This window comes from Rosa chinensis, chromosome 6, assembly GCF_002994745.2.
Source record: "Rosa chinensis cultivar Old Blush chromosome 6, RchiOBHm-V2, whole genome shotgun sequence".
In the NCBI taxonomy this organism is placed as follows: domain Eukaryota; kingdom Viridiplantae; phylum Streptophyta; class Magnoliopsida; order Rosales; family Rosaceae; genus Rosa; species Rosa chinensis.
Genome location: NC_037093.1, coordinates 69,251,615 through 69,273,818, shown reverse-complemented (window position 1 = coordinate 69,273,818; position 22,204 = coordinate 69,251,615). Strand labels below are relative to the sequence as shown.

Genomic DNA, 22,204 nt, shown 5'->3' with positions numbered 1-22,204 from the left:
TTTTGGCCCCTAATAACTCAAAAGCAAAAATGACATTCTCGATACCTAAAGGATAATGATGCTTAGTGTGGAAACCAACACTGACTCTAGCGAGTAGCTGCAGTATTTTCTTTTTGACGCCTAACAACTCAAAGGCAAAAATGGCATTCTCGATATTTTTGGATAATGATGCTCAGTGTGTAAACAAACACGGACTCTAACGAGAAGCTATAATATTTCTTTTTTTGGGCGCCTAACAACCAACACTGATTTTGGCGAGTAACTGCAGTATTTCATTTTTGGCACCTAATAACTCAAAAGACAAAAATGGCATACTTTACGGATAATGATTCTCAGTGTTCACACCGCTAAACAATTCTCAAAATCATTATTCACTCAAGTACATCAAATCTCATCCATCAATTGTTGAGGACTAGTAATTGGACCGTCACCACCCCACCATATTATTATTTCCCGTGAAATCGTTAGTCTCCAGGTGACTACTGTGCGAACGCAAGCAGCCGAACAGCAATCGAACATCCCAGATTGCGCCACGTGGCGTTATCCAAAGGATTCGCGTATTTTTTTCCATTTGGTTTTTAATTTTCGATCGAAACCCTTTTTATTTTGGTGGAAGTGGGAACCGAAAAAGAAAACCCTAGCTCTCTCTGGCCCGTCCCTTCCGGTGAAAAACAGGAGAAATCTTCAAATTTCCTGAAATTGAATCCGAAACGGTGAAATTGACTTAGGGTTTCGTCTCAGGAGGCCGGATTGGAATCCCAAATCATGCTCTTGCTTCGTGATCTTCACGACTGTTGGAGGAAGCGATGATTCGGCGTGTTACGGTTAAGGTACGCATGTATTCGAATTAAATTTCTCAAATTTTGATGATATGATCTGAATGCATGAGCACTATGTGTGATCGCTTTGGTTTTCGGGTTTTGTTTTGGCTTTAATTTTTGGTGTATCAGATCTCAAAAATGTGTGGGGGCATGTAGGATGGAATGTCAAGTTTGGGGCGTCTCGGTTTGAGGAATTGTTGATGGAAAATAGAATAGAGGTTTCACATGGCACTGAAATTCCCAGGAAATCGAGATCTTTGGATCTTAAGAGTTTGTACAAGTCCAGGAGTAGAAAAGAGGCTGAAAATCAGAGCCTGAAGAGAAAAGGGAGTGAGGACGACGACGGTGGGGACAAGAAGAAGAGGAGTAGGAAAGAGGTGTCTCTCAGTAGTCTCAAGAATGTTAATACTAGTAGTAGCAAGAAGAGTATAGATAAAGCTTATCATAGAGGGTTGGATTCTGGTTCACATGATCCGGACGCATTCAAATCGGGGTCAAGTCAAAAATTGGATAGCAGTAGTGGGTTAAATGGCGTTTCAAAGCTTAGTTTGGATAATAGTGGCATTCAAATCCCGAGGCGTAAGAGGGGATTCGTGGGGCGAAAAAAATGTGAGGGTGCTCAGCTGTTGAAGCTGTCAGATGAGTCTGCCGGTAGAGCAACTAGTGTTGATCAGAATCATCAGATAGCTAACTTAAGTGGTGATGATTTGAGTACTCAAGCTGAGGCCTGGAAGGCCAAAAGAAACAAAGGTTTGGATGAATGCAAAGAAAATATAAATAGTGAGTTGAATGCAACTTCACATGCAAAGAAAGAAAATGTTCTTGAGAGGCAGTCCGTTGCAAACAATGGTAATTCATCTTTGAAAAAGTCCCGGAGGAATCGTCGGAAAAGGAAGGACTTGTCACCTGATAGTAAAACTGATGCCAAGGAAGCTGAGCCTTTAGTCAATAGTTCTACTAAAGCATGCCAGGCTTCACAAGAAGACGAGGAGGAGAATCTTGAAGAGAATGCAGCGAGGATGCTTTCATCGAGGTTTGATCCAAGCTGTACTGGGTTTTCATTAAACACCAAGGCTTCTGCGATGCAATCTTCAAACGGGTTGTCTAATCAGTCATCTCCTGGTCAGGATTTTGATAGTCACATGTCGAAGTCATTTTCTGGATCAGAATCTCAATCTGTTGATAATGCTGGTAGAGTGCTGAGGCCCAGGGCCAGGAAGCAGCACAAAGAAAAGAAAGGTACGAGGAAGAGGCGCCACTTCTATGAAATCTTCTTTGGGGACTTGGATGCTTGTTGGGTATTGAACCGTAAGATCAAGGTCTTCTGGCCTTTGGACCAAAGTTGGTATTATGGCCTTGTGAATGATTATGACAAGGAGAAAAAACTTCACCATATTAGATACGATGACCGTGAAGAAGAATGGGTTGATCTTCAACATGAGCGGTTCAAGCTCTTGCTACTTCCTACTGAAGTTCCTGGTAAGGCAAAACAGAAAAAATCAATCATGCAAATTACAAGTTCTGAAGAGAGAGAAGGAAACTTGAAACCCAGAAAAGAGAAGAAAAAGAGAGACTCGATGTCGGAGGACGATAGCTGCATAGGCAGCTGTATGGATTCTGAACCTATTATTTCATGGTTGTCGCGATCTACCCGTCGGAGCAAGTCTCCTTCTCATGCTGTGAAGAAGCAAAAAACAACTGGTCTATCTCCAAAGTCCGTGCCAACTTTGTCTGACAGTGCTGGCACTTTACATGGGTGTTTGAGTGATGTTTCCTCTAGAAGGGATACAAATAAATTATCTTGTAATTCCGGCAGATCATCTGATCCTGTGAGGGAAGAGAAGCCTGCTCCAGAAGGCAACTCCGAAGATAGCAAAATGCCTATTGTTTATTATCGGAAGCGATTGCGCAAGACTGGCTCTGTACTGTCTCAAATATACAAGGATGAGCATGCTTCCATGCATGGACATCATTGTTGTACTTCTGTTACTCCTGTTGAGGAGGTTTGGGACTTGGAAGAGCCGGATGATTTTGTTGTTATATTTGATCGCAGTTGGCCATTGTGGTATAGTGATGATGCAGGGTTGCTAAAGTTAACTCTTCCTTGGATAGAATCTGGAAAAGTCAAATTTAAATGCCTTCCACTGCATTCACTAATGAATGATTCTCTTGGAGTAGAGTTGTTACGGTTCTTTCAAGCTGCAATGCTACTTCGGCATGGTGTAGTGGTGACCACATGGCCAAAGGTTCATTTGGAGATGCTCTTTGTTGATAATGTAGTTGGACTGAGGTTTCTTTTGTTTGAAGGTTGCTTGAAGCAGGCGGTGGCCTTTGTTTCTCTTATCCTGACATTATTTCATCACCCTAATGAACAGGGGAAGCTTACTGATTTCCAGTTACCAGCAACTTCAATCAGGTTTAAATTCTCCTGTGTTCAGCATCTTGGAAAGCAACTTGTGTCTGCTTTCTACAACTTCTGTCAAGTTAAAAATTCAACATGGATGTACCTAGACAATAAACTCAGGAGGCATTGTTTACTCGCCAAAAAACTGCCTCTGTCTGAATGCACCTATGATAATATCCAGGCACTTCAAAATGGAATAAATCAGTCACCTTCTATGTCTCTTTGCAGGCAACCCTCTGTCAAGGTATTTGTTTGATCTTTTTTACATATTGCTTGATTTTTGCGTTCTTAAGTGGAATTTTGTTGTCTTCTCCCTTTTAATAGATAATTATGCTTGCTATTTATTCCTCTTCAATGCTGTATTATGAAAGTATTAACTTCTGTGATTTGTCTCCAAGCAGGGTACACGGAAGAGGTCCAGGCAGGGCATTAACTTCATGGGCAGTTCTCGGGAAGTTAGTTTTGTAAATATCAGCCATTCTGCTACTCATTCTGATGAGCTTCACAGAAAGCTTCCCCCACTTGCTCTATCTTTTACAGCTGCACCTACTTTCTTCATTAATTTGCATCTTAAGTTGCTTATGGAACACAGTGTTGCTAATATCTGCTTTCAAGACCATGATTCAGAAATTACTCCCGAGAACAATTTGAAGGCTCCCGCAAATGTGGCTACCTCTGGTGGGTCCTGTACTAAAGTGGTAACAGAAACATCTCTTTCTATTTGCAGTCAGCGCGGTCGGTTAAAGTCATCTCAGCTTTACCAAAATTGTGTTGTTAATGTTGCTGGAGCCTCTTCTAGGACTTTCACTGGCAGAGATAAATCTGAAACTAGTTCCCGTTCTATTGTGAATGGGCTTACTGTTGAAATTCCATCTTTTGACCATTTTGAGAAGCCTGTGGAGAGGGAGTTACAAAGTGCCCAACAGCCTACAGATTTTCAACAGCCTACAGTTTTTTCATTGAATATGAATGGTAGCATTATCCCCAGTCCCAGCCCCACTGCTCCCAGAAGTACAGGGCAGCGAAATAGAAGTAGTATGTCATCATTTGGAAACCTCGCACATCGTTGGTCAGATGGAAAGGCTGACATTTTCCATAATGGTTTTGGTAATGGACCGAAGAAGCCCCGAACTCAAGTCTCATACACATTGCCTTGTGGAGGTTTTGATGTCAGCTCTAAGCAAAGAAATGTTCACAAAGGGCTTCCTAATAAGCGAATTAGAAGGGCCAGCGAGAAGAGGTCATCAGACATTTCCAGAGGTTCCGAAAGGAACTTGGAGCTCTTATCCTGTGAGGCAAATGTGTTAATTTCTGCAAGTGACAGAGGGTGGAGAGAATGTGGGGCACGTGTAGTATTAGAACTCTTTGATAATAGTGAGTGGAAGCTTGCTGTAAAACTTTCAGGGACTACGAAGTATTCATACAAAGCACATCAATTTTTGCAGCCTGGGTCAACAAACCGCTATACTCATGTTATGATGTGGAAAGGAGGAAAGGATTGGATCTTGGAGTTTCCAGATAGGAGCCAGTGGGCCCTTTTCAAGGAGATGCATGAAGAGTGTTACAATCGGAACCTTCGGTCTGCGTCAGTTAAAAACATTCCTATTCCTGGTGTTCGCTTAGTAGAAGATATTGATGATAATGGAACAGAAATAGCATTTCTTCGCAGTTCTACCAAGTACTTTCAGCAGATGAAAACAGATGTTGAGATGGCTTTAGATCCATCTCGTCTCTTGTATGACATGGATAGTGATGATGAGCGATGGATTTTGAAGTTTCAAAATTCTTCAGAAGTTGAAAAGAGTAGCTCAATGGAGATTGGCGAGGAGATGTTTGAGAAGACAATGGACATGTTTGAGAAGGCTGCATATGTTCGGCAATGTGATCAGTTCACATCTGAAGAAATAGAAGAGTTCATGACTGGTATTGGGCCCATGGATTTGATTAAAACCATTTATGAGCATTGGCGTCAGAAACGGCTGAGAAAGGGAATGCCTTTAATCCGACATCTCCAGGTACCTTCAGTTCTTTTTTATCACAAGCGATATATTTACAATTTAGTTGTAGGATTACAACCTTTGCGCTATTATAGTATACGATAGAGCGCATTCCCTAGGTAGACTATTTGTCAGTTCACTCAGTTGTAACTGTACTTGGCATTGCTGATCATGTCTGTTTATTATATTTTTTTATCATTTTTTCTTGGTGCTTTCAATCTAAGTTTTTATCAAATACAAGCTTTCTTCTATGCCTGTGAATGTACACATCTATACGTTATGCTGAACTTCACTCCTGCTCTGTTCTGTGCACTCGTTAATTTGTGGATACGAAAACAACTATCTTCATGCATATAGTAAGAGAAGCCTGGTTTTGGATCTTGTCAGGGTTACTTTATTCTGGGGCTTGTTTCCTGTGGTAAATGCACTGGGTGGGGATGTTTGTGTCTACTGATTACTTTCCACCTTTTTGCCTTGTCAAAAGATAATGTATTTCTGTGTTGTGTATCTGAAATTCTGAATTCTGTATCTGATATTCTGATAAATTCAATTTTTCTTTTCAGCCACCGTCATGGGAGACGTATCAAAAACAAGTGAGGGAGTGGGAGCAAGCTATGACCAAGATGAATAACACACTCGCTAATGGTGGCCGTGAGAAAGCTGCAGCAGTTGAGAAGCCACCTATGTATGCTTTTTGTCTGAAACCACGGGGCCTGGAAGTTCCCAATAAGGGATCAAAGCAACGGTCACAGAAGAAATTTTCTATTTCTGCACATACCAATGCGGTGTTAGGAGATCAGGATGGTTTCCATCCTATTGGTAACTTTTTTTACCTCATTTAAGACATAAATTGTAATTTTTTGACTAATTTTATTTGCAATCATCTTTGTTTATTGGGTATATCTCTTCCCTCAGGAAGGAGATCAAATGGGTTTGCCTATGGTGATGAAAAAATTGCATATTCAGGCCATAACTATGAATCTTTAGATGACTCTCCATTGTCTCAGACGTCGCCCAGGGTTTTTTCACCAAGGGATGCAGCAAACATCTTTATGGGCAATGATGGTTTTGAGAGGAATCATCTTCACAGAATTGACAGAAGCAAGTCAAAGAAATATCGGACAATAGCATCCTCTGTTGACCCCCAGATGGTGTCTCCATATAATCATAGAGTGGTACGAAACAGAAATGGAGTTCATAGAGGGAATATTGGTTTCCCGGAGTGGTCAAGCCAGTCATATTATCAACCAGATGTTGCTCAGAGGCTTGTAAATGCGCATGGCTTTGATCATGATGAGTTTAGGCTTCGTGAGGCATCCGGTGCCGCTCAGCATGCACATAACTTAGCCAAGCGTAAGAGAGAAAATGCTCGCAGATTGTTTTACAGAGCGGATCTAGCAATGCACAAGGCTGTGGTTGCTCTCATGACTGCGGAAGCAATCAAAGCTTCTTCAGAGGACTACGACTATGACTACGACTCTGAGTCCGACTCCTTCTCCATCTCCGACTCTGACACCGATTCAGACAGTGAAGAGTAGAGCATTAAAATTAAATGTGAGATGACAGAATGAAAATTCCCCTATCCCTTTCAGCTCGCTGTTGTGCAGCCGGAGAATACATATAGACATGGACAATGTTTTTGTCAATAGTGGTGGGATTTTTTGTGTTTGTTCGCAGATACCATAGAGCAATTCTAACATAGAGAGCCGTGAACAGTATGGGCGGAAAGAAATCATTGCTCCAACGAAGCTGCAGACTTCCTGATTCTTCTTCTGAGCGAGATTTTTTTTTTCCAGTTTGAGGTCTGCTCAGTTCAGTCGGTGCAATTGTTGTACTGGTCCTGCAGGGGTTAGGGGGTGTATGAAATTTTGGCTGCCAATCTCATTGTACAGATCTTTTCTTTTCCTCTGTTCTTTCTCCCCATAACCTCGGCTTTTTCAGTGTTTAGTATTAAAGGAGCATTTTGCCCAAATAATACACCACTCGGAAAAAAAAAGAAAAGAAAAAAGGGAATTACCATTTCCTGTTAAACAGTACTATACTACTGATTATACTATTTTGGGTTCAATTTTTTGTTTGGCGGGAAACAATAATCTTTTTCTCGTTTGATATACTAAGATCAAAGAGATGAACCTAGGTATCTGCCATCTCTGACTGAATTTGGGTTGGTGATACTACAAAATGAGTTGAACGATCCCAAAGCACTCGCAAGGCTAAACATACCCCCTCGAATGTTCTCCCTTGAAATGTAATGTTCTTTATCGGTCCGGATTCTTTACTTGACAATGGCATGTCATATTTTAACCAATAAGAAAAGTTAAAGAAAAACTGCTGAAAACATTTACAAGACTTTGTTGGTTTGTTTCTCTATTATAAAGATTAGTGTTTTGACTATTTAACCTCATATATATATATATATATATATATATATATATATATATAGATTTATATTTCATGTTTTCCTGGCTGTCTTTACCTAAATGTACTTTACTTATGGTTACTAAAATATGCCTCACGTATCCTTAGGACATTGTAACATAACCGATTTGAAGAGGTGCAAATCCGGGTCGAAATGAGTCCAATTGATGACCTACTTAATTCTTGATAATTGTGAGTATTAGAGGTCTATAATTCTCTCCCCTTAGAAAGTTAGAATTATTGTCAATGATGAAGGTTGTTTTTTTTGGGTTTAGTAAAGAAAAGAATGAGCATAGATTCAACGGCTATAAAAGCGTGGGGTTTGCGGTATACCCGGCAGCGTTCCCTCCCTCTCTTTCTCTAACCGAATTTGCAGCACAAATGTCCCCGGCCACTCTAAATCCTCCCCAACATTAATCTTCCTCTTCAGAGAGACATCTCTCAGCTCCCAAATTTCTAGGGTTTCTTCTCTGCACGCCTCCCAATGCGGACGCATACGTAATCTAGCTATCTACGTACACTGCAACGTACCTAGCTTATATATTCAATCAGGTAGGTTGGTCAAGGTTGCAACTTTATCTTCATTTTTGATCCAATATGCCTGTTAGGAGGGAACAATTGCTACTATTAGGGAAAGATCCTCCTGTAATACATTAATGCATTTGTATGGTAGCTAGCTTTGTTGAAGAAGGAGAATATTTTCCCATTCATATTTTATTTTTATCAATATCATTGAGTAATTTTCTGGAAGATGACATTTTGTGTATATTTATTTATTTGAGACAAGCTAGTGTACTGGTAGGTATGAGATACCCTCATTTATTTTTTGGATGAAGGGAGGTGCTAGATTTTCTCCACAATCTACTGTGATTATATACTCGGGTGGCATTTCCTCCTGTAATCTTCTATTTGCTTAATTGGCTGGAAAAGTTTGGAGGAAGATTGAGGTGGTACAATGGTTTCTGTTGAACCTAGCGATTGGTGACTTGGTTTGTTCCAGGAACACTTACCTCTCTTTATTGTTCTTTTCTCTTCAGGTTTCTTAGTTTTCTAAGAAATGGGTAATCGGATGAAGGAAGAGGAGAAAATTGAAAGAATAATTCGAAGTCTTTTAAAGCTTCCTGAGAATAAAAGATGCATCAACTGCAATAGTTTGGTACGTAATCTTCTTTAGCCATTTTCTTATCTCTTTGGTGAGTGTGTAGCCTCCTACATAATGTGAGGCTTCTATAGTCGTCGTGTTCTGCGATCTGCAAACTATACTTTGAATCTGTAAAGGCATTGCTTAATTATGTTGTTATATATATGTACATATATATATATATATATATATATATTTTACTGAATTTTAAGAGGCAAATGTGCTTGGATATATATACAAAATGATATATACCAGGATCAGCATTTTTCTAACTATGCACTCTTTATGCAGGGACCGCAATATGTTTGCACGACCTTCTTGACATTTGTTTGTACAAATTGTAGTGGAGTGCAGTAAGTTTTCATATCTGATTTAGACTCACTACCTCACCATGATCCCCATATTTGACATGTTTTCTTATTCTTGTTCTGATGTTGTGACGGTCATAACTTCTGCACGGAATCATTTTGATTTGTATTCTGTGAGTGCTGAATGAATTATCATTTTCAAATTTTCCAGTCGGGAGTTCACTCACCGAGTAAAATCAGTGTCCATGGCTAAATTCACTGCAGAAGAAGTAAATTCTCTCCAGGCAGGGGGAAATGAGGTGAGCATGCATACTGTCTGGTCTCACTTTTGTTCTTGTTTATCCACCATGGATACATTAATTGTTCACTTCATGACTAAAATGTTCATTTACAGCGAGCAAGACAAATTTATTTCAAAGAATTTGATCCTCAGTACCATTCTTTTCCTGATGGCAGGTGACTAAGCTTCTCTTCTATGTTGATTTGGTTATTCATATAATTAAGTTTCCATCTTCTTGAAAAAAGGAGGAAATTCATATAGGATGTTTTCTGATTCACATACTTTCTTCCAGTAATATTGGTAGACTCAGGGATTTTATCAAACATGTGTATGTTGAAAGAAAATACACTGGTGAGAAGGGTGTCCAGAAGCTCCCAAAGCTGCGATTGGTGAGCTTTACATTTTCTTTATGCTTGCACATTTGATATATCTCCATCCCTATTGTATTATACTTCTCCTGTGGAGAGCTTGGCCATTCCTGATTTGCATGCAACTAACAACAGCAAGCACAATAAATATGGGACTAGTTTACATTTGTGATAATGAGAACTTCTTTTGGGTGCTTCCAGTTTACGCTGCTTTCCTGTATTTAAGATTCTCGTTCATTCTTACACAGCGTGAGGAGCCTGATGAAAGCAGGAGGGTTGGTGCATATCACGGTGGATCCAGAAGCTTCCATGATGAGGAGAAGAAATTTGGTGCATATCATGGTGGATTTAGGAGCTTCAGTGATGCCCCTTATGTTGGACGTAGGAGTTTTCCTGATGAGGACCGGAAGGTTGCTGCACCTTATGGTGGATCTAGGAGTTTTCGTGAAGAGGACTGGAGGGTTGCTGTACCTTCTGGTGGATCTAGGAGTTTTCGTGATGAGGACTGGAAGGTTGCTGCCCCTTATGGTGGATCTAGGAGTTTTCATGATCATGAGAAAAGGTTCGAAAGGCATTATAGTCAAGGATCTAGTCCTAGTGTAAGAGGTGCTGACCAAAATGTAGTAAAATATTACTATGATGAACGAAGAAGTCCACGATCTTACGAAGAAAATTCAAGAATCGGCGGTACTGGGTTCAGGAGAAATCCTGTCCGTTTTGAGGTTGTTGATAACAGGATTCGGGATGATAGAAAAGCACGCAGTGGGCTCACACCTCCCAAGTCCCAAAACAGGTCACCTGAAAATAAGAACATGGATAGCTTCTCTTCCCCTGCTGTTCGCTCTGTTCAAGAGAAACAAAGGGAGAATATGCTTCCTCCAATGTTTCGTGAAACTACTATAACAAATTATCAGAAGCATGCTGATGGTTCTGCTCATAATCAGGTCAGTAGCTGCTAAATGTTGATGGATATTTAATTTAGTATAGATACCTCTTTTGATGTGCTTGTAATGTGCCCAAAAATTCGGTGCCTAGCTACTTTCCTAACGCATGAACTTCTCAACAAAAATGTGCTTTCCCCTGCAGAAAATGTATTCTACAAGTCCCCATGATGGGAATGCAGTGGAACATAAAAAAGAAAAGTTGGAAAGCTTGATTGATTTCAATACTGATCCTGAGCGATCAGATGATGTAGTAAAGTCACAACAGCAGCAAACTCCTCCACCCGATAATGGTAACAACTGGGCCTCATTTGACTCATCTACAAAGGAGAAGGCACCTCCGGTCCCAAAGCCAGACACTTTGGAGGCTTTGCTACTTGAATTAACTCCCGCATCCGTACCTGATACTGCATCTGAGGCTCCAAGCAATGATGACGCTCCTTCAACCGCTTGTACAAACAACATGCCTGCAGGTGGTGCTGCCCCTGGTGCGCCTGCAGAGCAGATGCTATTTGATACCGTTAGTTCTTGTACATCTGCATCAACTAGTACCAGTGTGCCAGTACAGCCTTCTGATGCAGATCCTTTGCAAGCTGTACCTACTAGTGTTGGTGACGCCTCGGTAACAGTTACTGATGCGCTGCAGTTACCAAGTAGGCAGCAAGATCAGTCGTCTATAATCTTTGCTGCAGATAGCGGCTCTCCTTCACAACATGCCATTATTCCTGTTGAAGCTTCAAATAATTTGGTGGGATATATGTCTCTTTTTTTGGGGAAAGGAATAAATTTTTCTCTCTCTTTTCTAAATACTGAGTTTTTGCAATTACTTGTGTACTTTTATGCTGCTTTAGTACATGAAGGCTCTAGTTGCCCTTCTCTTATCTAGATGCATGGTTTTTCACCCTATTGCTTCATGCACACATCTGCAGTCAAGGACATCATCACTCGCACCACACACACAAGGATCTCTGAGTGTTTCTGCTGAAGAACCATCTCAATCTATGTTGCGAACCCAATCTCTTCCGGTGGAAACAAAATCTAGTAAGAGAGAAGAGCTTCCAGTGGTATGGAACTATCGTATGTTGTTTCACTATTTTTTGTTTTCTTTCATAGAATTTGGTGATTTTCTGAAATTAAAAATTCACTGCAGGACCTCTTTGCTGCACATTACTCATCAATACCTTCACAAGATTCAGTTTGGCACTCTGGTCCACCTCATGGAATGGGATTCAACATGCAGTATTATCCTAACATAGCGGTATATGCATTAATCATAATCAAGTTGGATACATTTGTGTGTTAAATATTTCCCAATACATGCAGCCTATTGATATATTGGTTTCTTTTACAGCCTGCTCCTGCATTTCCGGGTTCAGGGAAATCGGCAAACCCGTTTGATATTAATGATGACAAAACTTTAGGACATTCCACACATGTAAGTACAGCATTTGGACTGATTTTTTTATTTTTTTTATTTTATGCTTTTGAAATTTATGCATTTTCCCTGTTGATTTTCCATACAGTCCTTTTTCGTTTTATCAGCATTGTGTTTCTTCCCAAAAATAGAAGTTCCAGTAAAAGCAAGAGAACATAGTTTTTACCTTCAAATCCTGTAATTTTTGTTGTAGTTTCCATCCATGTCATCGTTAGAAGACGCTCTACATAGTGTGTCAGTACCTCCAAGCTTGATGCATACTTCCAGCCTTGGTTCTTTTTCTTCGCATTTGAAGCCGCCTCAATTACCAAATCATGAATCTGTGATGCCTTCACACTCACTGCCTTCCCATTCAGCTTTCTCTCCTAGTAAGTTCAATTTGTTATCTTCATTTCGTGTCAACTTTATTACAAGGATCCAAGTTTTGTGTGTCTCTAACTCCATCATATCAGGTCCATACATGGGACAGCAATTACATAACAATGCACAATTTTTGAGGTAATTTATTGTTCTTGGTTATACACTGGTTAAATAAAATCTGGTTTCCCAATTGACACAGATTTTTGAGTTTGAGCCGATTGAAATAAAGCAGGACATGATCTTTTAAAGTTCTAATCTTATGAATCTCTAATGTGGAATGTGTTGATGTGCATGTTATGAGCCATAACAGCTGACAATTCATATCATTTCTTAATTTTTGGCCACGACTTCCATTGCAGACTGCAAGGAATCGGTGGATTTAGCAGGGATGAAGCTGCTGCATTTGGCACCTTGAGCTTAAGTCAGCAATCATTTCAGCAACCAAGCATCAGATACCCAGCACCCAGCAACTCGGAAAGCTTTTCTTCGATGGGAGGTAACCCATTTGGATAGATGAATGATTCTATTTCAATTAGAGCCAACAATTCTTTTGGCTTCTTACCATTTCATGAAAGAAGTCTGCATCTTGTCCAAGAATAAGTGTAATTAGTAATATGGATACCACATTCTACATGTTCCAATGAGGTCCAAGCTAATCTTTCAAAGATCAAGGCCGGTAGTCTGATCGACTCTTTGTAAATGATCACTGAACATATTGTAAAGTAACTAACAACTGTATAAACATCTGTATATATTTAAGCAGAAGTTAAGGGGGAAAAACTCTTTGTACTGTTTCTAGTTTCAACACACGTACATCTATGATCTGTGTAAGAGTACTAGTTTCTCACCATAGTCTCATAGCTAGACTGAGTAGAACCCTTTCAGCTCGATGGGGTTTAGGTAATTAGGAGGTGGCCATGGCCGTGGGGGGTAGGTCTTAGGCCATTGCATGTGCTGTTGATGCCAGCATGCTCTAAATATCATAGCAACTAATTAACAAGGTACTCACTAAATGTTGAATACTTAAATTGCTAGGAATGAGCCAGCAATGCTCTTATGCTAGCTATTGAATCCAGAAAATCTAAGTGTGAGACAATCGAGAACGAATCAACAATGTATATCAAATTTAACTAGCATTTTTTTAAATATTGACATGAAGTGACCATTTGTACTCTCAAAAGAGAATCATAGATTTCCTCTCTGGCTTGCATTAGACATGGGCAGAGGCGGAGGGAGGCAGGGGCCCAGTGAGTCCCGTGCCCCACTCAACTATTCAGAAAAAAATTAATATATATAATATTAATATGAGGTTTATATTATGTATTTTTATATTAGTTTCTCAATGTACTCTTTGTCTCTATCTCCAGTTCTTCACGTGCTCTTCTTTCTTTTCTTTTTGTTTGTTTTTTTTTTGTTTTTTTGATGGGCTTTGATGGGATTGTTTGAGGTCTCATGTCTGACTTTCTATTTATATATATACTAGCAAGTAGAGAACGGTATCATAGATCAAATTAAAAATAGAAATTGATAGATCCACATAACATACCCATTATCCTGCTTGGTCAGCAAGAAATCCGATCCGCCGATACGCATAGCAATACAACGGTTATAGCCTACACCAGTCCAGACTTTCGATGAACTCACCCCCTCGGCCCCGTATAGATCCCTGTAGTAGCGCAAAGCAGCTCTAGCATTGTTTTTTGGAACAAATATCGATATCGAAATCATCGTCGATTTCGTAGGGATCTTGAGGGATTGAGTTTTGAGGGTTTAGGGATTGGGTTTGAGTTTTAGGGGGAGCAACGAAATGATTTAGGGGATTTTAATCATTTTATACCTCATCAATTATGTGTGACTGCGTTCGTTTTTTTTATTTTTTATTTATTTTTCTTTTCTGCTGCAGAATCCTCTTCCCCTAATTCTCAAAAAAAAAAGAAACGTCTTCCGTAGATTTAGTTTTGCCTTTTATTTTCAAAATTACCATCATAACCTTCGCACAATATTCACATATATGTGGAGTTTGAATAAACCGTGGGTATTACAGGTATTTCAAAAATTTAACCATTCTGGTAGAGAATTGGCTTAATTAATAAAGACTAGCAAGTAGAGAACGGTATCATAGATCAAATTAAAAATAGAAATTGATAGATCCACATAACATACCCATTATCCTGCTCGGTCAGCAAGAAATCCGATCCGCCGATACGCATATATTGTATATTGTATATGTCTTTAGCAATATATATGTGTATATATATTTATATATATGTGTATATATATTTATATATATCTCATCAAGTAATGATTCTACGTCAATTCTTTTGTGAAGCGACTCTTTTTTTGGTTCTCACTACTTCTCTATTTTTCATTTAAATATGTTAAGATACTTTAAAAGAAAAGAAAATCCTTCTGCAGAGGAGTTGTCGGATATAAATACCTCATTGGAGTCTCATTACATAGTAGACATGCGCTCCAACATTGAGTTTTCTGAATTGAAGAGAATTACTGATCTTGCACAAAAGATGGTTCAGAAAAAAAAAAAAAAAAAAAAAAGATGTGACACATCCACTGATGTACTTGCTTTTGACATTAGCATTGATTTTACCAATTGCGACTGCAAGTGTAGAGAGAGTTTTTTCTGCTATGAATATTGTGAAGACTCGTTTGTGCAGTCGAATGGGCGATGAGTTTATGAATGATTGCTTGATTTATATATTGAGAAAGACATTTTTACTAGTATAGATGATGAAACTATCATGCAACGATTTCAAAATATGAAATCTCATCGAGAACAATTACCATTGTAATAGATAGAAAATATATTTAAAGATTTTATTTATTTATTTATATATATATATATATATATATATATATTTTTTGTGCCCCAGTAAGCCTAAATTATGGCTCCGCCACTGGACATGGGGTTGTATAACTGACTTCTGGAATAACGAATGGCTATTATTACTGTTAAGCTGTCACCTATGGAAATTATTTTGAACTCATTGGTATGAATCTGTTTGGTATATACTTGGACCTTTTCCTTTCTGGAGCAGCTTTCTATGTGCGTGCATAGGCTATTAGGAGCCCTTTCCAGAACGAAATTTAGAAATTGTATCAATTTTGATAGTCAAAAGCTTCCTTTAATCAACTGAATTTAAGCCACGTAGAATAACTTGAGCGTAAGTGGGATCTAAGCCCTTACTGTCAATACCAAAACCCTAACATTTTCGCAAAACTCATTCTAATTGTTTCGACAATTTTTCTGTGTCACGGGAACTCGATCCGAGTTATGCATGTACAAGCTTTACTTATGTAGTTTACATTAATCAATAAAGTAGTTTAATCAACCAATTGCGTTTCTGGTTGTGCATGAGACGTTTCCTACCAAACAACAACATTTAGGTAAGGCATGCATGCAGCATGGCTTTTATCTAACGCCTACAAATATCAACATTACTCACTTCCTTAACCACTTCGATCGATCAATTGCTCTCCTAGAAACTCTCGATCTTTCCGTCCCATCGATCAATTCTCAGTCTTCAAATCCTTTTACAAATACACCCTCTAGTTGTTTAATTTTCATTTACACATGCATGGGAAAACACATATATAATCTTTTCATTTTTCCTCCTGCTATCTTTCTTTTCCTCAATAAGTGAGGCGGGAGGTCCATATTATGGAACGTTACAACTTATTTATCAAGTTCCAAAAATCGGTAAATAAATCCATAACTGAACCGCATTTCACTCTCTACGGTTTATGACCTATTAACACAACACCAATAGATCCAGCCAATCCTAGTGGCATACACAAATATCAACCTATCGTAAACTGTCCGCAACCTCGTCTTTATCTTCTTTTTTGGTCATCACAAGTAGTTTATAATTTTCTTTCATTTTGCTTTTCTATTTCTTTTCATTTGTTTCCCTTTTTCCATTATGCATTTCTCACCAATTTTTCTTCTTAATAGTTATCCCCACAGCTAAAAACTGAACTCAGAGCATGTTGGAAAAATTATGAAAAAGGGAATACGGATGAGCTAGAAATTTTGGGAACATCAATATAACAAGCATGGGACATGCACCATTCTAAAATTTCGAACCGCTTCCATTTACTTCAAGAAGGCATATGACTTGTGGCTAACCAATGAAGTGAAAAAGTGGTTTTGAGTTGATAATCGCCTTCCAGATGAATGGGTCTCGCCCGATCATTTGATGACCGCCGTTCTCAGCTGGTTCGGATTTAATCCATGGCTACAGTGTGATGAGTCTGGAGCAGAACTGCAGAAGGTAGCCTTGCATGTGTTTCGATATAGATAGAGTTTACCGTGTAGATTGTCCTCAAAACACTAGTACTTGTTCCAGTCTTAAAAAGTATTTTATGTAAGGACTTAATCACAAATGACCCCCCGAAATTATGTATTCCCACCTAAAATCCCCTCAAGGAATTTAAGAATTTCAAAGATTAATTAATTACTGTGAAAGATGTAACAATGGTAATGGTCCCTATGAACAGAGTATAGCTAGAATTTATTCAAAGAGCATATTAAGCAGCGCATCTGTCTCTCAACTAGACCGCAATATATATATATATATATATATATATATCTATTGCAATCAAATGATTTGTCAACTCGAACTCTGTATAATATTGTCGATCAGAATATATTTCTCTCCCCCATTATGAGCTTTTACGGCTAATGATGTTGTGACTTGTGATGTACATCATGATTCCAAACCCCCTGCACCATATTAGCAAGCATTTTTGAAACACATACAAGTCTAGCTACACCATGCATCATGGGTTGTGATCATAATTTTCTACCATGGTTCGACCATGCTTCCATATCATCCAATTAGGTTTGTCTTTGCAGCCCAACTTTCTCAGCCAAAGTAGAACATACACACCCATCCCCACCACAAATCCTAGTGCTGCACTCGAACCCACTAGTGAAACAGCAGTGCAAATAAGCATCACAAAGGACTCTTCTTTAGTATGCATGTCCCTAGCACACATAGCCAGTTCAATCCCAGCAAACAAGAGCAACACCCCCAAAACCCCAACTGGAAATTGGTTCAAAATGGTCACCAAAGAAGTCCCTAAAGCCAAACCCAACACCAATTTGGCTGACCCTAGTAGTGCCACACACCCCCCACTCCTCCCCCCAAACTTGTACTGGCCGGCCAACCCGCCGGCCCCGTGACAACTGGGCATGGCTCCGAACCAACTACCCACCACATTCATCAGCCCAACCGTGATCGAAATTGATGTGGGAGAGAAATCTTTATTTGGGAAAAGATCAGAGGACAATTTGCACACAGCAATCACTGAGTTCAATATTGACAGGGGCAGTTGTGGAATTGTCCCTTTGATGAACCCATCTTTCCATGCATGCCGACTAATCTTCACAACCTCCATAGGAGATGGCCCGAATTTAATTTCATGCACAACTTTTGGCTTTCTTATAAAAGCCAGAATCATACCCAACACAAAAATTAAAAAAGCCGAAGGGAGTGAAGCTATGATTTTCCTCCACCTCTTTTTTCTGCTAGGTCTTTCTTCTTCAACCTCAACTTCACCTTCCCTCACTGGATGATATTCCTCACCTGCACCATTAACAATGACTATGAAACAAAGACAAACAATAGCCAACACCAAACCATCCAACCCAAACCAGTGCCTCTCCCCCATGGCTTTGGATTTGGGCAAGTTTTGCACCTTCTTAATGTACTTGACCGCGGTTAACGCAAATGACAATCCCTGTGCCAGTTGAACTCCCCTGACCACACACAAAGGGATCAACTTATAGACCAGTTGCATCAAACCGGTGGCACCCAAAACGATGAGGGTGCTACCGGTTAGGATTCCGGCGGCCATGATTTCGGGGATGCCGAAATCCGGGTTGGCCAGGGCTGTGGCGGCAATGGCCTTCATAGGTTGGACCGGCATGGGAACGCCGTAGATGGCTCCGGTGATGATGTTGTAGATTCCGGTGAAGATCAAGGTGGTGCCCAAGTTCAAGTCTCTGGCTAGTGTTAAGGCCACTACGATTGGGATGTAGGTGCCTAAGTCGCCCATTGCACCGTTCAACTCGGCCCATTTGGACCGGAAAATGAGATTGAATTTCAGCTGGTGGGCAAGTTTGGCTGGAAAACTGGGTTGTGGCGATGACTCGGGAATGGGATGAGGAGGGTTTTGGGTTGGAGGGATTTGGTGGTTTTGGGACTCCATGTCCATGCATGTGAGAGTTGTTGTGGTAAGAGATATGGTAGCTAGTATGACTTGTATCACATATTTATACTAGTCTCTAGTCTTTACATGGGGAAACGTACACTGTTGACATTTTGATTATCGAATATGAATTACCAGATTATCCACATCTAAAGAAACCTTGATGTGCCACAAGGTTTTATTATTATAGAAAATTACAAACAAGTGTCATTTTGAGACTTATATTAGCCATAAGGCCACCTAAATTGTTTTGTGCACATAAGGCCACTTGACTCTTTAAATTATTTTTTCTCTGTCCATTTTACCCTTCTACCTAAGAAAACTAACCACCTGGTTTCTTTATCAACCTAACGTACGACCTGAACGGCGAGAGGTCTCATCGTTCCAAGCACAGGGTTTAGGGTTTAGGGTTTTATTTTAGGGTTTAGGGTTTAGGGTTTTATTTTTGTTGGGTTTAGGGCAGGGTTTAGGGTTTAGGGTTTAGGGTTTTATTTTTGTTGGGTTTAGGGGTAGGGTTTAGGGTTAGGGTAGGGTTTAGGGTTTTAGGGTTTAGGGTTTAGGGTTTTATAGGGTTTAGGGTTTAGGGTTAGGGTAGGGTTTAGGGTTTTTATTTTTGTTGGGTTTAGGGTTTAGGGTTTAGGGTATAAAGGATGATTGTTAACTTTTTACTCCAGTGGCATTTATGTAAATATATTAATTTTTATATCCAAAATTTAATACATTTTTTATTCTAGTGGCCTTATGAGGGAAAAAAATAGTTGGTGGCCTTATCGCTAAAAAAACATTTAAATATGCACTTATATGTAATTAACCCTTATTATTAATGATCATCTTTGCAACATGTAAAGATTGTTTTGGCAAAAATCCCGCTCGATCATCAAGGTTATTTCTCAACCTCTAGTCCTCTACCCTCCTCTTCACACGACATATATAGTATCATAAATCTCAAGCAACTGTGTGCTAAATTCATTGGCGAGGTTAATTCGATCATGTCGTTTTTGCTTAAATTACTTAGCTTCCCACAGTTCAATGGGGCACTCACTCACACAGAAATCATCAATGCTAGCTAGTTTTTATGGACCAGGGAATCTCGATATGACTTTGTCATTGATTCCATCACCCGTCGATGACCTTAGTTTTTCACCTGACAATGTAATTGGACGTACGTACCTTTCGAACGTACATCATATCTATCACTAGTACTTGATTAATTGATCGTCCAAAAACCCTGTGGAATTTAGTATTGTATTAGTGATCTTTCAACGTTTTCAAGTTTCAACCCACAAGTCTAACGTAAATCAACATTGCATAATTACAATACAGTTGCAAACACAAATGGGATGGAGCTACTCCATCTCTAACCACAAATGGCCTAAATGATCGATTATGAAAGAGTTCTAATCATAACCTTTGATGTGGGGCGTCAATTAAATTGAACTTTAGCAAATTAACCCTAATAATCATCGGTCCATAGTCATTCAAACATGTGTGAACGGGCTGGTATCTCTCATTCTATATCTCTTAATACTACCATGCATCATCATCCTTAGCATAATTAATTGTACTTGTGTAGATGGCATAGCTACTCACAATGGCGCATGCTTATGCACCAAAATGATCAAGAACATTCCAAACCACTCACAGATATCTGCCAACTGCCATAATCATAATCTTCTACAGTTCTGCAACCACTCACAATAACAACATCCCCCGCGCCGCCCCCCCCCCCCCCAAAAAAAAAGTTTCTCATAACCAATCTCTAATCAATTTACTGATTGCTTTACAAACCCATAACCCTCGCATTCCAAGTTTCTTTAATTACCACCATTATCAGATTCAGTCAGTACAACAACTTTTGATTATAATAGTTATAGGCTTATAGCGATCATTCTTATCTTCCATCACACAAAAGCATCACTTACCAGATTGAGTGGGTGTCGCCATTCATCAAAATTTTGTCGATCTGGGAATAATAGAAAGGTGGAATGAAAGAATCAAATATGTTAAATTAAGTTAAGCAGTTCTGGTTAATTAAGTATTGATTAGCATCCCAAATGGGAAATAACGTACAGAAGATCACACGATACTTAGCAAATTAAGGGCATATTTGCGAGTAAGCTCGTACTAATTAGACACTAGGTAAGATCTCTTTGCTTTACATTTTGCACTCTCAAAGTATACGGTGCAATGGTGTAAAATCTTAAACGGATTGCAATATATGAGTTTGTATTAAATCTTATATATAGATGTTCTGAATTATATGATTATATCATTTTCTTTGCAAATGAACTTATATCACTTCCAGAATAACTAATAACTATATGTGCGTATTGACATATTGTCATTGTCCTCACACGTGTAGTTTGTTTTGACTATTTTCATGCTAACAAAAGAAGAAAAAGCAATGGCGCATACGAAACTGGAAACCGGTGAACCATCAAATTTGCTGGCAAGCATAAGTCTTAATCTGAGCCAGCTCAGAGCCTTGTGATGGATTCTATTCCCTGCAGCTGATGATTAAATATTTTGTTCTTTTTTTTAATTTTAGTATTCTCTTATTCAAAAGAAATATACCTTCTCTTATTTGGAAGAAGAATAAACTTTTACGTACAAAATGCAACAACCCACGTGTATATATGAGACAGAGTGAAGCATGGCACGAACAAGATCCGTGTGGAGAGAGAGAGAGAGAGATGATACTATGATCACCTACTCTCACTTCCACGAGCGGGAAGTACGTAGGAATTTATAGTTCTTTGACTTCTTTCCCATGTATAAACAGTTTTTGGGCATATGACCGAGTGTGAATTTGAGAAAGAGGGTATTTAAGAACATATTTCTTAAAGATACAACATTCTCAAAAGAAGAAAAAAGAGTTCTTGACTAAAAGCACTAAAATTGGACAAAATTATCCCACTTACCCCACTAACAGATTTTTATTCTCACTAACCTAATTTAGAGAGAAATGACAACTTTACCCTTAACATAAACCACAGCCACTACCACTCATCTCTCTTTCATCCCGATCTGCCCCTCTCTCTCCTCCGGCAAGTCTCTCTCTCTCTCCTCCGCGCCATCTCTCTTCCTTCCGGCAACGATTCCAACCGCAATCCACCGCAATTTCCTCTTTTCCTTCCTCTCTAGCTTTCTTCTTCTTCCTCTAATTCTCAAATGCGGCAAACCACCGGAGGCCCGATCCAGCAAGGACCTTAGCTCTGTTTTACATAACCACTAGCAGCCGTCGTTTCAGCCTAGGGCTCCGGCTACCTATCACTGCGACACGGCAACATATGTGGTCGTGGGAGGGATCTAGCCTTGAATCATTGTCCGATCAAGAGCGGTGTTGGCGGTGATGGTCACCGGAATCGTCGAGCCGCTACGATGCTTGTGATGGTCACCGGAGCACGTTCGAGTCTCGGTCTCGGCGGTCGCATTCGTCTCGGGATGGGTACGTTGTGAAGGAGGTGATGGATCTCCTGCTCGATTCAACTCATATCTCG

At 39.5% G+C, this 22,204-nt stretch overlaps 3 protein-coding genes across 6 annotated transcripts; 2 read left to right on the top strand and 1 right to left on the bottom strand.

Annotated features, from left to right (window-relative positions):
* The first annotated feature begins 592 nt into the window (after nucleotides 1-592).
* On the top strand, nucleotides 593-7,290 carry LOC112173163. Of its 2 annotated transcripts, none has more exons than XM_040509217.1 (5): nucleotides 593-830; nucleotides 978-3,469; nucleotides 3,627-5,240; nucleotides 5,786-6,041; nucleotides 6,138-7,290. In XM_040509217.1, exons 2-5 carry the CDS (start codon nucleotides 1,022-1,024, stop codon nucleotides 6,758-6,760), a joined length of 4,941 nt encoding a protein of 1,646 aa, XP_040365151.1. In that variant the 5' UTR covers nucleotides 593-830; nucleotides 978-1,021; the 3' UTR covers nucleotides 6,761-7,290. The 2 variants fall into 2 exon arrangements, with proteins under 2 accessions (XP_040365151.1, XP_024166504.1); XM_024310736.2 differs by having other exon boundaries at nucleotides 951-3,469.
* A 746-nt stretch (nucleotides 7,291-8,036) lies between these two features.
* LOC112174246 (probable ADP-ribosylation factor GTPase-activating protein AGD14) lies at nucleotides 8,037-13,106 on the top strand. Of its 3 annotated transcripts, none has more exons than XM_040509406.1 (15): nucleotides 8,037-8,192; nucleotides 8,477-8,587; nucleotides 8,678-8,796; nucleotides 9,073-9,134; nucleotides 9,301-9,388; nucleotides 9,484-9,545; nucleotides 9,662-9,758; nucleotides 9,986-10,681; nucleotides 10,824-11,426; nucleotides 11,608-11,742; nucleotides 11,829-11,936; nucleotides 12,030-12,113; nucleotides 12,307-12,481; nucleotides 12,566-12,611; nucleotides 12,833-13,106. In XM_040509406.1, exons 3-15 carry the CDS (start codon nucleotides 8,698-8,700, stop codon nucleotides 12,984-12,986), a joined length of 2,409 nt encoding a protein of 802 aa, XP_040365340.1. In that variant the 5' UTR covers nucleotides 8,037-8,192; nucleotides 8,477-8,587; nucleotides 8,678-8,697; the 3' UTR covers nucleotides 12,987-13,106. The 3 variants fall into 3 exon arrangements, with proteins under 3 accessions (XP_040365340.1, XP_040365341.1, XP_040365342.1); XM_040509407.1 differs by having other exon boundaries at nucleotides 8,039-8,192; nucleotides 8,443-8,587; XM_040509408.1 differs by lacking the exon at nucleotides 8,477-8,587 and having other exon boundaries at nucleotides 8,039-8,192.
* A 3,325-nt stretch (nucleotides 13,107-16,431) lies between these two features.
* On the bottom strand, nucleotides 16,432-18,750 carry LOC112172989 (molybdate transporter 1). Its single transcript, XM_024310526.2, has one exon. The coding sequence runs from the start codon at nucleotides 18,708-18,710 to the stop codon at nucleotides 17,271-17,273; it is 1,440 nt and encodes a 479-aa protein (XP_024166294.1). The 5' UTR covers nucleotides 18,711-18,750; the 3' UTR covers nucleotides 16,432-17,270.
* Between the last annotated feature and the right edge of the window lie 3,454 nt (nucleotides 18,751-22,204).